Below are 17793 nucleotides of genomic sequence, written 5' to 3'. Positions count from 1 at the left end.
TGTTCATACCACCTAACACAGACAGACAATACTGTTCATACCACCCTATAGATACAGACAATACTGTTCATACCACCCTTCACAGACAGACAATAGTGTTCATACCACCCTACACAGACAGACAATACTGTTCATACCACCCAACACAGACAGACAATACTGTTCATACCACCGTACACAGACAGACAATACCGTTCATACCACCCAACACAGACAGACAATACTGTTCATACCACCCTACACAGACAGACAATACTGTTCATACCACCCTATACAGACAGACAATACTGTTCATACCACCAACACAGACAGACAATACTAGTTCATACCACCCTATAGATACAGACAATACTGTTCATACCACCGTACACAGACAGACAATACTGTTCATACCACTCTACACAGACAGACAATACTGTTCATACACACCTAACACAGACAGACAATACTGTTCATACCACCCTATAGATACAGACAATACTGTTCATACCACCCTCACACAGACAGACAATACTGTTCATACCAGCCTTCACAGACAGACAATACTGTTCATACCACCCTATAGATACAGACAATACTGTTCATACCACCGTACACAGACAGACAATACTGTTCATACCACCCCTACACAGACAGACAACACTGTTCATACCACCCTCATAGACATACAGACAATACTGTTCATACCAGCCTTCACAGACAGACAATACTGTTCATACCACCCTATAGATACAGACAATACTGTTCATACCACCCTATAGATACAGACAATACTGTTCACACCACCCTATAGATACAGACAATACTGTTCATACCACCGTGCACAGACAGACAATACTAGTCATACCACCCTATAGATGCAGACAATACTGTTCATACCACCCTATAGATACAGACAATACTGTTCATACCACCGTACAGAGACAGACAATACTGTTCATACCACCCTACACAGGCAGACAATACTGTTCATACCACCTAACACAGACAGACAATACTGTTCATACCACCCTATAGATACAGACAATACTGTTGATACCACCCAACACGGACAGACAATACTGTTCATACCACCCTATAGATAGACAATACCGTTCATACCAGCCAACACAGACAGACAATACTAGTCATACCACCCTATAGATACAGACAATACTGTTCATACCACCCTATAGATACAGATAGATAACACTGTTCATACCACCCTACACAGACAGACAATACTGTTCATACCACCCTTCACAGACAGACAATACTGTTCATACCACCCTAACACAGACAGACAATACTGTTCATACCACCTCTATACAGACAGACAATACTGTTCATACCACCCTACACAGACAGACAATACTGTTCATACCAGCCTTCACAGACAGACAATACTGTTCATACCACCCTATAGATACAGACAATACTGTTCATACCACCCAACACAGACAGACAATACTGTTCATACCACCCTACACAGACAGACAATACTGTTCATACCACCCTATAGATACAGACAATACTGTTCATACCATCCCTACAGAGACAGACAATACTGTTCATACCACCACCTACTGTTCATACAGATACAATACTGTTCATACCACCTGTACACAGACAGACAATACTAGTTCATACCACCCTATAGATACAGACAATACTGTTCATACCACCCTATAGATACAGACAATACTGTTCATACCACCCTACACAGACAGACAATACTGTTCATACCACCCTACACAGACAGACAATTCTGTTCATACCACCTAACACAGACAGACAATACTGTTCATACCACCCTATAGATACAGACAATACTGTTCATACCAATTCACCCTATAGATAGACAATACTGTTCATACCACCCAACACAGACAGACAATACTGTTCATACCACCCTACACAGACAGACAATACTGTTCATACCCACCTACACAGACAGACAATACTGTTCATACCACCCTACACAGACAGACAATACTGTTCATACCACCCTACACACAGATAGACAATACTGTTCATACCACCCTACACAGACAGACAATACTGTTCATACCACCCTACACAGACAGACAATACTGTTCATACCAATCTCTACACAGACAGACAATACTGTTCATACCACCCCACACAGACAGACAATACTGTTCATACCACCTAACACAGACAGACAATACTGTTCATACCACCCTATAGATACAGATAGACAATACTGTTCATACCACCCTTCACAGACAGACAATACTGTTCATACCAAGCCTTCACAGACAGACAATACTGTTCATACCACCCCTACATACAGACAACACTGTTCATACCACCGTACACAGACAGACAATACTGTCATATACCACCCTACACAGACAGACAATACTGTTCATACCACCCAACACAGACAGACAATACTGTTCATACCACCCTATAGATACAGACAATACTGTTCATACCACCCTATAGATACAGACAATACTGTTCATACCACCCAACACAGACAGACAATACTGTTCATACCACCCTACACAGACAGACAATACTGTTCATACCACCCTACACAGACAGACAATACTGTTCATACCACCCCATACAGACAGACAATACTGTTCATACCACCCTTCACAGACAGACAATACTGTTCATACCACCCTACACAGACAGACAATACTGTTCATACCACCCTACACAGACAGACAATACTGTTCATACCACCCTACATAGAGACAGACAATACTGTTCATACCACCCAACACAGACAGACAATACTGTTCATACCAATCCCTTACACAGAGAGACAGACAATACTGTTCATACCACCCTACACAGACAGACAATACTGTTCATACCACCCTACACAGACAGACAATACTGTTCATACCACCCAACACAGACAGACAATACTGTTCATACCACCCTATACAGACAGACAATACTGTTCATACCACCCAACACAGACAGACAATACTGTTCATACCACCCTACAGAGACAGACAATACTGTTCATACCACCCTATAGATACAGACAATACTGTTCATACCACCCTACACAGACAGACAATACTGTTCATACCACCCAACACAGACAGACAATACTGTTCATACCACCCTACACAGACAGACAATACTGTTCATACCACCCAACACAGACAGACAATACTGTTCATACCACCCTATAGATACAGACAATACTGTTCATACCACCCAACACAGACAGACAATACTGTTCATACCACCCTTACACAGACAGACAATACTGTTCATACCACCCTATAGATACAGACAATACTGTTCATACCACCCTACACAGACAGACAATACTGTTCATACCACCCAACACAGACAGACAATACTGTTCATACCACCCTATAGAGACAGACAATACTGTTCATACCACCCTATAGATACAGACAATACTGTTCATACCACCCTACACAGACAGACAATACTGTTCATACCACCCAACACAGACAGACAATACTGTTCATACCACCCTACACAGACAGACAATACTATTCATACCACCCTATAGATACAGACAATACTGTTCATACCACCCTACACAGACAGACAATACTGTTCATACCACCCTTTAGATACAGACAATACTGTTCATACCACCCTATAGATACAGACAATACTGTTCATACCACCCTACACAGACAGTATTGTTCGTATCATTTTACGCAAACAGTCAGTATTGTTCGTATAATTTTATATACCACCGCCTATACCACCGTACATAAACGCACAATACTGTTTATACCACCATACACAGACAATACGATTCACCCTACACTGACTGTCACATGTATCATTCTACACAGACAGTATTGTTCAGACTGGTGAAATATATGGCCTTGTAGTGTTATCCTACAGTACCCCAGATGAATGTGTACTATTACTGTTTTATCCCACAGTGTTATTATATATACTGAAACACAAAAGAAATGTCGCACCGATACCGGTTTCTTAAAGCACACACTTTAATTCGCTCTAATTAATAATCAAAATGGAGGACTGAGTTCAAACTTGTTTTCATTTCAGACATGTTCGGGAATCACATTTAGAGTTCTCACAAACAAAATCACCAAAAATGGTACCATTAAGATACCCCAAAGCTAGTATCGTGTATGGCCTCCATGGGCATTGATGAAAGCGTTGCATCGTCTGTACATGGAATAATTTAGCCGGTTGATAAAGGCCATAGGCACTTAGGTCCATAGTCTGCGAAATGCCTGATCGAGTCCAGCCGCAGTTGTCGGCCTTGGTTAGAGGTCATTCAGTCTTCTTTGAGTCTCGTCCCAAAGGTGTTCTATTGGACTTAAATCCGGGCTGAGTGCAGGCCATTGTAGCGTTTGGTTGCCAAGTTGCGTTAGGAAGTCCAATGTTGCTCTTGGCAGTGTGGGCACGAGCGTTGTCTTGCTGGAAGATGTGATTTTTGTAACGTCCAAAATGTGGTGCACCGTGGAGTCTTATGACTGGGGTCAGCTGTCACGTCATTTCCTCATCCTGGACCAAGATTCTGGAACACCACGGTGTCAACTAACTGATTCAAACCAATTGCACCCCACACTGTGATGCTTGGACCAAACCACGGGTCTCTTTCAACAATACACTCATTGGAAAACACTTCCCCACGCCTTCACCATACTCTCACTCACTCACTGACTGTCGAAACACAATATCGGCTTTCATTGAGATGAAAAGAGTTCTACATTGTCGATAACGCCAATTTCGATGCTGAGTTGTCCCATTGCAGTCGGTTTGGGCGGTGATGAGCGGTGAGGACAGGACTACTATAGAGTCTGTGACAGCAGAGGTTTCTTCCGCGCAAACGTCCACGCACTGTATCGGCACTGATGGGTCTGTTGTGAGTCCCAATGGTCTGGCGTGCTCTTACCGTCGCTCTGATGAAGCGATCCTGCAGATGGTTGCGCACAATCTGTCGGTATTGGCGTTGTGATGTTACTGAAGGTCGCCCACTGGGTGGACGGTCTTGGATGCTGTTAGTGACCTGATACCACTCCTGCAGTCGGTAGATTGTCCTAATATGAACATTAAAATGATTGGCTACCCTCCGTGCAGTCGGGACACCTTGCAATCGTCCCAAGACTTGGTTCCTCTGATCCCTCGTAAGTCGTAGCATGGTGATTGTGTCAAAACAAAAATGATTTCAGGCGAGTTTGAGACTCACTTTCATTGGTTGGGTTGTCACGACATGCACGTGCATTTTCATTTTCACGAATGTCATACAGAACCTTATGACATGTCTGCCTTTTTCGGTGCGTTTGGTCGATATGCTTTTTCATCAGAAAACACACTGATGTTGGTAATAACTGTTAATTTAGATTTAAAAACGTTATCAAAACGGTACAATCATAATAGAAACACCACCTTGTAAGAATAAAATTTTGCAATTGGTTTTGAAGGCGACGTTTCTTTTGTGGTTCAGAATAGAAGTGAGATACACTAGGAATATATACGTGTTGTCATATAGTAAGTGAGATATATGTGAAATACAATATTATAATATACCAGTTTCTATTAAGTAAGTGAGATACATTGGGAATATCTACGTGTTATCATATAGTGAGATTAATGTGAAACATGCCAGTTCCGTCATGATTTCAAATTGAATCAACCACCAATTATAATCAAATCAAGCAAATTTAAACAAAGGAGTTCTGTACATTCCATCTATATCAGATATCGAACAGGTCTTAATCGTAAAGATCGATAAAATAAAAGGGCTTAGTCATTTGTCTTTACTTTTCGAAATTTGAAAAAAATAAGAAGGCATAAGACCAAAACACATCAATATTATGATGTTGTTTCCATACAGGCGCTACACAACACTTTGACATTAATCAAAGTCATTTCCCCATTAAATTATTGACAGAAAGCAGCAAGATAGGTCGCCATATGAGTTCCAGGCCGGAGTTTCTCACTCCAAAAACAATAACCCGTTCTTTTCCATCTTAAAATTCAAACGTATTTTAATTGATCATACCATACTGAAACGATTGCAAATATCCGAGGCCTGGAGCTTTTTACATTTGAAAGCATTACGTCACATGAGTCATTCATCCAAACATACACTTAACAGATTATAAACAATTCATTTGTAAACTAGTTTCCCTGGTTTATTGTGAATGATATCCGTTTTAAAGTTCATCAAACACTATAAAGAAACATACAACGTACTTTTAACTTTTATCAAAAAATCAATTAACCCAGCTTCACTAACTTGTATATTTTTATTGTTTAATGTTTACACCAATTTATAACGAATTTTATTCAACTCTAAATAAGTGCTGTACGAAAACAACCACATGAACGCATCGACACTCGATTGTGCCTAATATTTCCTGTACAATGAAAGTTTTAAGAGCTTGTACATATCGTGTCTTGGTTTGGGAGTCTGTCCGGAAACATTTCTTACATTACTAAAAGACGGTGCTCAGTTGGTGTAAGTCAGTTTTCTAAGCGTGCCGCGCAGTCCATCCATCGTAATAAATGTATGAGCGCTGTGCCAAGTCTCGTGGCTTTTACTGTTCATCCTATTAATAGGTTACGTCAGACCTGTTGGGGGGCGACACAATCAATGGAAATATTGTAATATGGACATTACCCCGGATGAGTCCATTCTCTGACGCGAGTGGTAGCAGTATGGCGCGGGATGGCTTGGTAACTTGAGAGAACAGAGCGCTGACTCGGGAGGCCAGTCCAAAGAGTGAGTCAGAGAGTATACAGGGACATCGCAACTACACGACCGGTCCTTGGCTGTGGTCGGCGAGAAAGTGACTATGGATAGGATGAGCACCACAGCTTGGAACTGGGTCGTCTGCTCCGCGCTGACCGGTAAGTTGGGAAGATGCCATTTTAAACACGACCTTTTGTAGATGATGTGAGATAGGATATAGCGGAGGCTGACGTTGTATGGAGGCAGGTGAGAACACTGGTGGTTCATTCATTCACAGAACGCCGTGTGTAGGAGCTGCAGAAGCCTGGTGTCAATTAGACGTGGATTATGTCAACATGGCAAGTGGTGTAGAGACGGACTTTAAAACCCGGTCGTGACCCTTATTGCAGTGCGTGCACCCCAGACGGGTACATGTGTCGAACAGACGCTCGTATCGAATAATGCACAGATTGAAATTAATGTTGACCCGAGTTGATCTTGAGACACATGGCGAGAGCGTGGAGTATATGTTCAACCCCGGTGAGACGGTACCGAAAATAATTCAAGTCGTGTCTTCCAGGAATGGTATTTGTGTTTACAAGCATGGCAGATTTTAGTCAGACCATGCATTAAAGTAGCCGATGTAAACACTGGGTAGAGCCAGAACGGACAAATACGTGTTGCAACACAAAATATAAGCACAGTATTGATTCTTAAACATAACTTTGTGAAAAGGTTTTAGTGATATATATCAACATGTGATGGTCGTTTTGGTAGATGTCGCTGTTCTAGTGAAGCAGTCACTCGTAGTGGCAGCTGTTGTGTTGTCAGCGAGTGAGTATTGTTTAAGGCCGGCAGTAGCTGATGAAGCAGTACCGTAAGCGGTAGTCGTATTAGATATGAAACAAATCAAAAGGTCCTTGACATTGGTAGTTACTGATACTGCCAGTGATGCCAATTAACATCTGATGCTCCTAAATCAGGTCATCCTCATCTCTCTCCAGTGGGAATTTTCCGTATCTGGATGAGAATCGATCCGCGATATAATAATACACGATGTTGCTTTTGTTTTGTGAGCTCCCAGGATACTTTCTCTAGTGACGAAGCCTGACTAAACACAAAAAGCAACGGACATGTTTTTCCACGTGTAATTAAATGCATGCGCCATATGTATGTCGGCCAGTGAGTTCCTCTATCAACGGGAGTCAGCTTTTCTGTATAATATAAATATTTGCCGAGCGCAGACAAAATACGTATGTATTAAATGCATACACGGTACTTTGCGTTAATACGTGTTCTACAACGCGGAAGTGCCCAATGCCCGCTCCACGTATGGCGGCTTAAAGATACAGTGTATTACATCATGGCTAACTTTAGTCTTCAATATATGTTATGGCTGAAGGATACAGTGTGTTATATCATGGCTGACTTTAGTCTTCAGTATATGTGACGTCTGAAGGTTACACCGTGTCATCTAAAGGTTACACTGTGTTATATCATGGCTGACTTTAGTCTTCAGTGTGACGTGTTACACCGTGTTATATCATGGCTGACTTTAGTCTTCAGTATAACGTCTGAAGGTTACACCGTGTTATATCATGGCTGACTTTAGTATTCTTTGTGAGTCTGAAGGTTACACCGTGTTATATCATGGCTGACTTTAGTCTTCAGTATATGTGACGTCTGAAGGTTACACCGTGTTATATCATGGCTGACTTTAGTCTTCAGTATATGTGACGTCTGAAGGTTACACCGTGTTATATCATGGCTGACTTTAGTCTTCAGTATATGTGACGTCTGAAGGTTACACCGTGTTATATCATGGCTGACTTTAGTCTTCAGTATATGTGACGTCTGAAGGTTACACCGTGTTATATCATGGCTGACTTTAGTCTTCAGTGTGACGTCTGAAGGTTCAGTTATATCATGTGACGTCTGAAGGTTACACCGTGACTTTTATATCATGGCTGACTTTAGTCTTCAGTATATGTGACGTCTGAAGGTTACACCGTGTTATATCATGGCTGACTTTAGTCTTCAGTATATGTGACGTCTGAAGGTTACACCGTGTTATATCATGGCTAACTTTAGTCTTCAGTATATGTGACATCTGAAGGTTACACCGTGTTATATCATGGCTAACTTTAGTCTTCAGTATGTAGACATATGTGACATCTGAAGGTTACACCGTGTTATATCATGGCTGACTTTAACTTTAGTCTTCAGTATATGTGACGTCTGAAGGTTACACCGTGTTATATCATGGCTGACTTTAGTCTTCAGTATGTATGTGACGTCTGAAGGTTACACCGTGTTATATCATGGCTGACTTTAGTCTTCAGTATATGTGACGTCTGAAGGTTACACCGTGTTATATCATGGCTGACTTTAGTCTTCAGTATATGTGACGTCTGAAGGTTACACCGTGTTATATCATTATATCAGTCTTCAGTGACTTTGACGTCTTCAGGTTATATATCATGGCGTGACTAGAAGGTTGTGACTGAACCGTGTTATATCATGGCTGACTTTAGTCTTCAGTGTGTATGATGGCTGAAGGTTACACCGTGTTATATCATGGCTGACTTTAGTCTTCAGTGTATGTGACGTCTGAAGGTTACACCGTGTTATATCATGGCTAACTTTAGTCTTCAGTATATGTGACATCTGAAGGTTACACCGTGTTATATCATGGCTGACTTTAGTCTTCAGTATATGTGACGTCTGAAGGTTACACCGTGTTATATCATGGCTGACTTTAGTCTTCAGTATATGTGACGTCTGAAGGTTACAGTGTTACATGGCTGACTTTAGTCTTCAGTATATGTGACGTCTGAAGGTTACACCGTGTTATATCATGGCTAACTCTAGTCTTCAGTATATGTGACGTCTGAAGGTTACACCGTGTTATATCATGGCTGACTTTAGTCTTCAGTATATGTGACGTCTGAAGGTTACATTGTGTTATATCATGGCTGACTTTAGTATTCAGTATATGTGACGTCTGAAGGTTACACCGTTTTATATCATGGCTGACTTAAGTCTTCAGTATATGTGATGACTGAAGGTTACGCTGTTTTTAGAATAATTTTAGTCTTGATATTGACAATTATTGGAGGTTACACTGTGTTACATCGTACCTAACTTTAGTCTTCAGCATATGAGATGACTGCAGGTTAGACAGTGTTCCATGGCAATGTAGGCTAACTGTAGTCATCATGCACTCAGGGCCACACACTCGTCTATCAGGTCATTGTTTCATTTATACCCTGCCCAGCGTTCGAACGTTATTTCAGAGTTTCGCACAATACACAATGTTCAACTCATCTATTAACTCATAGTTACACACTATATACCCTGTTCAACTTACCTTATTCTACACCATGCCAACATGTTTTTATCTCAAAGGACTCGTGAAGATCCGGATTAAAATTGATTTTCAGTAACCCATGCTTGTCGTAACAGGCGACTAATGGGATCGGGTGGTCAGGCTCGTTGACCTGGTTTATACATGTCATCGTATCCCAATTGTGTAGGTTGATGCTCATGATGTTGATCACTGGATTGTCTGGCCCAAACTCGATTATTACCAGACCGCCGCCATATAGCTGGAATATTGCTGAGTGCAACGTTAAACAATCAATAACAAACTGCCATCCATGTGTATGTTGGACCTTCACGTACATGCCACGGAGGTATAGATAAACATTGCATGTTGTTGATAAACTAACATTCATCTGTTTTATGTTTTTGAATATAATTTGGTTATTATCAGATCAGGACATACTAGTACAGGTCGAGGCAGAATGACCTTTCACCTGACCAATTTCAGTGTCGCTTACGACATGAAAAAGTGCATCAATCATCGAAAAGGTTAAAACAGGGCATTCCGAACAACAGTTACGAGCTGTACGATTGGTTCCGAATGCAAGGCAACAGGTTTCTCGTCAAAATCTCTCGTTCTAAGTTTGATACACGTTTGATTATTTTGTTATTTAACATCGCACACAACAGCTGTATGAGGGCGATCTATAAATAAAGGAGTCTGGACTCGACAATCATGTGATTGGCATGACATGCATCAGCCAGGTCAGCGAGCCTGGCAACCGATCCCTTTAGTCGCCTCTAACCACTAGCAAGGATTGACGAGGAACAAATCCTAACCCGGATCTTCTCGGGTCGGATGCACATGAGAAGTGACTTGCCGTAGGACTTTAAACGTACTTCCTTAATATTTTCCGTCTATTATACATTCCCGAATATTTTCAGACTGCTTTCCAAATTTGAATCGAATACAGCGTAATCCGGATTGGAAGTCGCCATTTTTAAAATGGATTGTAAAGCTCACGAAAACTTCATTCTGATCGGATAATGTCGACTGTTAGCGCTTATATTGGTCGGTCATAATTTGCGGAAGATTGTTCTGATCTTGGTGAGACTTCAGTTAGCACTAAGACGTGGTTTCGGAAAGATCGACCGTATTAGTAACGGTGGTTTACACTTGATATACACAGCGCTGTTCGCAGTACGTCTGAGTGGTTCTGTCTTTCCGCGAGGACGCCGCCAAGACTCCAAGTGATTTTATTTTATGCAGCTTTAGGTATTTAGTGTAGGAGGATGTATATACGTAATCAGGTTGAATCTGGGTTTTGAACTCACGATTACAGGTTTCTCAAATGTGTTTGTTAATATAAGAGCGGACAAAGATTTACAAATATCACATCTCGTTCCATGAGACAGAATTGGTCTTCAACAACCCATGCTTGTCATAGGAGGCGACTGATGGGATTGGGTGGTCAGGCTTGCTGACTTGGTTGACACATGTCATCGTATACCAATTGCTTAGATCGATGCTCATGATGCTGATCACTGGATTGTCTGACCCAGGCTCGATTATTTACAGACCATCACATGCCGCTTGAATATTGCGACGTTAAACACCAACCAAACAAACAAACAACCAAACAAACAAACAAACATGCGACATAGAAGAATTGTGAAGTAGGGGAACAAGGACGAACTGGCCGGACCGTGTTACTGATACAAGGAGGTGTTTAAGGCCTACTTGAGTTTGTTTATGATTATATATGTGACTCACACACGCACGTATGTCAGCTGGAGGTACATATGTCAGCTGGCTGTACGAGATTTCAGTAATTGGCTCGACAAGCTCTGAATGAAATAATATGAACGACATCACGCCCAAAGTGGTTTAATTGTATCATTCACATTTAAGAACATGGTGTTACAATGCCTCGCATGTGCGTTTGGCAAAGTAAGTACACTTGCCGCCCGAGTAATGGCAATTATGAACTTATATGTACATCTAGGTGGAACTATTGACGTTCAATACAGCAAAATTATGAAGAGAACATCAGTTTGACAAAAGAACAATATGTGTGTTTCTGGTTCCCGACTGACCGGGGTCTGAAGTAGACCCGACACTGAAAATGTTTTTGTCATTTTTCTCAAGTTGCAGTATAGTGCTAGGTACATTCGGTATAAATCGGTAGTGTCCGTAAACATTGTACGTTCACTAACGATAAAACCAGTCATTAAGTAGTTGTGAAAACAGTCTGTCAGTGTTGAAAATAAGAAATGCCAGAATGCTTTCGCGACACAAAGACTGCAGACGCTGACTAAACTCCTCAGGCACTCGTTCAATAATAAAAAAATATATTTGACAAATAAATCGATATGCAAATTTACTAAGGGCTAAAGGAACCATCGAAGTTCTACGTGTCCGACACGTTGTCCGGCCAGCGGTTACGGACCTACAACACGTATTTCGGACGTTGCTCTCTGTGCTATTTAGGGCAACGTCACACAGGATACACACATATACGTTTTGCCATGTGAGTTGTAGGGACAGAGGGCGTGTCTGTTTCCAGTCAGTGATTATACAGCGCCTGTCAGTTACGACTTGCTCCCATTTGAACCAGCACCTCGTTCAGATAGCATGCTTATTGTAGTCTTTAATAGTGATATCCTTCATCACAACCACGTGACTGGGAAACAGGGCGTGTCCACGTGTAGGTTACCATGGTTATACATGTATACTGATGTTTGAAAGATAGAGATAGGGATGGTAACGAACTATTTTTTGTTTTTCATTTTTTCAGTTTTATGTTTGAAATTTTGAAGCAGATTAACTAAATATTATAGTTGGACACTTAGCGGCTTAATGGAATTTTTAAAGGGAAAGGGACAATTCGCGGTCCTGCATATAGTAATATGAAACCGACATTTTCTCTCCTGTGATGTGTAGCATCCCACCAGTTATCGAGTACGATTATTGCACAACAGAAATAGCCCTGATACACGTCACTGCTTGAATCCTTTGGATTTGCTTGGACTGTGGAGCTGGTGTTCCTTAAAGGGAAATTTATGATTATCTTAACTAATCAGAAACGATGTTCCAGCACACATTACATTGCCAGGACTTAGACGCAATGTTGACTGTAGTCTGCATATGGAACACACTCACCCTTTAAATGTTAACGTCAACGCCAAAGACAAAAATAACCTCGATTATCCGCTGATACAGATTCCATGGGGTGTAACAGGTGAAATTATATGAATGGATAACTGAAAGTAAGCGTCCCGATTACACCGGGTGTTTACAAAAAGATTAAGCATGTCCCACCCTACCGGTAGCGCCCAACCACTGACCCACATAGTCAATCAAGTGGGGTTTTGCTGCCTCACGTCCGGCTCTTCAGAGGCCAAAAATCACACACCACGAGTAACAAACGTTCCTGGTCCAGGACAGTATTGATTATATCAGGGTTCGTCATGGCGGTTCAAATTAGATGCTGAAGCAGATAAGGCGGAAAGTCTCTGGTGTATCAATAGCGAGAAACGATTCAGCAGAATTCATGTGAACACATTGCAGAATACCCCAGATATGATATTTCGTGTACTGAATTATTAAAATTGAACAAAACAGTATTTCAGCTTCCTGATTTTTTACATGAAACACGACCACCTTTCTATTCAACCAGAATCACTATTCCCAGTCCGACCCCCAAAAAGCGTCGACGTAGCTAAATATATACAAATAAACACTATGTCCTGAATCCGCTCGCCAACTGTAACACGGCCAACATTGTTCGATCGCAACCGTATCAATATCTCCGGGCACTGCTCTTCCATTATGTCTGCCAAGGCGCGGTGCGTGTGTTATTGATGGACGAACAGCCCATGGAATCATCACGAAGCTAATCAGTGGTCAGTGTTTAGAGACACAACATGGGAAGGGGTCGTGGTTGTCTCTGGGGCTGATGTCTTGCTGCTCCATGGAAAATGTGACTGATTGTGACTGTGGTATATAGCACTAACGCTGGCTGTCTTTTGTCGAATTATTTATGCTTTTGTCATTTATCTTTCCGAATAGTCAACATGGACAAATGGAGGTGTCTCTCTCGTGGTCGTGTAATGGAAGATACTCTTTTAATTACAGGGGCGATGAGATAGCCAAGTGCTTTCGCGTTCGCTCGTCTCGCCGAAGACCCGGGTTCGATTCCCAACACGACTACAAGCGTAGATTTCTGATGTCTCGGGCAGTGACTGTCTGGAATATTGCTAAAAGCGGCATCAACACATACGCACTCTATAATCACAGGGGCCGACCCAGACCTTCCGCTTTGGATTCTGAACTTGATTTGTTAAACCTCAAGTGCGTGTGTTTGAAGTACACTCCAACGTCGGCCGGTCCATAAAGCATTGTCCATATGTATTCTGAAACTTTTTGTCGGACTCTTGTAGTTAATCGAACGGTTTAAATTAGGTCTTAAAAAGAAAATATGTTTCTCATTTTTGTGTGGGCAATGTAAAACATTCCATGCGGAATGATGAGCTTGTCCCGCAAAGGTGTTATTTTAATATAAGTTCTTTCTGTTTCATAAATGGTCGGACTTTAACGATAGCGAATTTTTAACATGGTTGCTGTCAAGTCCGACTATGTTTTATTCCAGAAATAGGATATGCAGTTAACAGTTTACTATGTCAACAAACACCCACTCTTAAAACGTTTCTGCCAGCGTTGATATTCAAATGCCAACTAACAAACGAATGAAATGGTTTCAACAAAGGACATTGTCACCATAGGATGGTAATAATGTGCCACAGTTAAGTTTATCTTTTGGTATTTTCATGGGTTAAAGTCAAATATGCCTTTTAAGAAAATTCATGGGCATGTGTCAAAGCAGTTTCACAGCCATATTGCGAACACGGTTTGTGTTTTAGTTGGGTCCAGATCAATATCACGAAATCTTGATTCACATGAAGGGTGGGTTGAGTTCCTGAGACAAATATGATTTCTAAGAACTATTCGGCTTTATGTCTTTACCCTTGTACACAGAACACAAATGCTCCTTCGATGTTAAGCCCGATTTATGTTGATGCATGGCGCCCAGAAACGACTGGATGTACACGATATCCACTTTGATTTGAGACAAAATCAAACTTAAACAATCTGAAAAGTCACACTGAGTTCACGACTACCGGTAGGAAGTGTTCTCACGTGCAAGACGCTAGTTTCAAAATGGAGTGCTGGTCGAGGCGTGGCGAGAGGAGCGTGGCTTGCTCATCAGACAGCAGCATTACAGACCATGCTTGATAGTCACACCTACATTCTTTTCATTCAACACCATGTTCGGTGAGCACGCTGTCCATGCCCTGGAGGGACAGCCTAATGTTGTAACAAACTGACCTGGATGCAAGAACATGCATTGCTATTTCCATCTGAGGAAGACAACGTAAAATGTCGCCTTGGTTTTGGCTGGTTCTGATTGATTGTGTTGGTGGGAAGTGGATTTTGTAACGTTTTATTACCAATAAGGACAAATATACCGAAGCGATTATCTTCAGTAATTTTTGCTTTACTTCCTGTTGATTCTCTGGCTCCGTAGTTTTTATTGTCTGAAACCGTTTTATAGCAATGTGTCGTCATAGCAACGCATTGTAACAAAACGTTAAAGATGGCAGCCAGGGAGCAGGGGGTGCCCCCTCACGTCTTTCCGGACAAGGACCAACAAACATACCAGCCAGCCTGGTTTCCTTCGTATGCTGCGCTGCTCAAGTTTGAGCAAGTGCAACAAACACGGGGAACCAAGCTAATATATTTTGGAGAGTGAGTGAGTGAGTGAAGTTTTACATCGCTTTTCAAGCAATACCAAGTCAGAGCCCGCTAAAAATGGGCTTCACACATTGTGCCCAGGTGGGGAATCGAACCCGGGAATTCGGTGTGACGAGCGAACGCTTTAACCAATAGGCTACCCCATCGCCCCTATATCAAGGGACCCGTGAAGATCCGGGTTAGAATTGATCTTCAGCAACCCAGGCTTGTCGTAAGAGGCGACTAACGGGATCGGGTGGTCAGGGTCGCTGACTTGGTTGACACATGTCATCGTATCCCAATGGCGCCATATAGCTGGACTATTGCTAATTGCGGCGTAAAAATAAATTCACTCACTCACTATGTCCAGGAGAGATTCTGTGACCCTGGTACTTATTTACAGTACAGGCGTAATATCGATCGAAATGGGACGAATCCGCTTGCTGGGAGCAAGTGATGTCGAGCAGAGTTGTATCATCTACTGTTCTCTAACATTCTCAGAACTGCTCGGACTGTTAATTATCTAAGTGGGTTAAAGAAAAAATCGTTCTCGGTCGGTCACGTCCCGGGCGTTTTGTTTCCGGAAACTGACGTCATCAACCGGAAGTTGTACTTGAAGTACGACCTATGGCTAATGACCTCCCTGTGGTCAAATCAGCGATCCTTGATTTCCGAAACGATGATTTGATCGTAAGTGTATAACTATGACACTTAGTTTAGGATGCAGGCTGGACTAATGAGTTCTTGTTTCCCGCCCGAACGAGGTTTTTTGGTGGAGATATTGAATCATGCTTCGCGTCAATGGTCCGTATGTCCATCCGCCCGTACGCCCGAGCATAAGTCATGAAACATTGTTCATTGAACGTCATACACATCAGGCATGCATCGACTTAGGGCCCTTTGCTATCCTGAATGTGTCTAATCTTGTTTAATTTATGCGTTTCCAGTGCAATAGGTTTGAATTCAGTTCAAACGTGGTTTCGTTTTGAGTAACTCATGAATCATTCATTGTTTCTTGATTCAAACTGAGCACATACATATCATCACAACCTTTTGAAATTCTCAGCTAAAATAGGTCTCAGGACACTAAGTGTATCGGTTGGTCAGACTGACACGGTTCGTTTTGTGACATCGTACGAAGTTGGGTAGTCTGTCTCACAGTCTCTGAACTGCATTATTTTCCCTTCCGCCAAGCCTTTTGTGCAACGTAAAGCCCTAAATGAAGCAAGTCTAGATTCCATCAGGTTCAGGATAAAAAATCTCCCATCTCACTGGGGCTCCTTTTCCATTCAAGGAATTATTTGTTTCTAAGAAAAGTATATTCTGAGACTAAGCGTTAGGCTAAGAGTTGCATGTTGCTCATAACGCAGTGTCATTGATTTTTAGGGAAAAGAGCATCATTTAGTAATTGAGAAGAACCATCTTCCATTGATATAATTTTCTCACATGTTTCTGGGGGCGGTGGAGTAGCCTAGTGGTTAAAGCATTCGCTCGTCACGCCAAGGATCCAGGTTCGAGTCCCACAAGGGTACAATGTGTGAAGCCCATTTGTGGTGTCCCGCGCCCTGATATTGCTGGAATATTGCTGGAATATTGCTGAAAGCGGCGTAAAACTGAGCTCATTAACTGTCATGTTTCTAGAAGATCTCGCACCATTCTCTACATCTCTGCACGTATCTGAAGGTAACAACCAACATGCATTGCGGTCATTGAAACAGCATGTTCATTAGTTCATGAAGTGAAAAGTGTAGAGATTTTGTAACATACTTGACTGATGTAGGCATCTTTGTGCCTGGCGGCCCTGGAAGACCCGGGTAAGAATTGATCTTCAGCAAACCATGTTTGTCCTCAGAAGCGACTAACGGGATCGGGTGGTCAGACTCGCCGACCTGGTTGACACATGTCATCGCATCCCAAATGCGTAGATCGATGCTCATGATGTTGATCACTGGAGTGTCTGGTCCAGACTCGATTATTTACAGACCGCCCCAATATAGTTGGAGTG

General features: G+C 41.9%; 1 protein-coding gene across 1 annotated transcript in view; it reads left to right on the top strand.

The window, feature by feature from the left end:
* The first annotated feature begins 6501 nt into the window (after positions 1–6501).
* LOC124272079 overlaps positions 6502–17793 on the top strand; it is a 61986-nt gene continuing 50694 nt past the window's right edge. Inside the window, exon 1 of the mRNA XM_046707218.1 lies at positions 6502–6849. Coding sequence (XP_046563174.1) covers positions 6795–6849 — 55 coding nt within the window. The 5' untranslated portion in view covers positions 6502–6794. The remainder of the gene's footprint in view (positions 6850–17793) is intronic.

Source organism: Haliotis rubra, unplaced genomic scaffold (assembly GCF_003918875.1).
Source record: "Haliotis rubra isolate DU_JTF1 unplaced genomic scaffold, ASM391887v1 Scf166, whole genome shotgun sequence".
Lineage (NCBI taxonomy): Eukaryota > Metazoa > Mollusca > Gastropoda > Lepetellida > Haliotidae > Haliotis > Haliotis rubra.
This window is presented reverse-complemented; position numbering and strand designations above follow the sequence as displayed.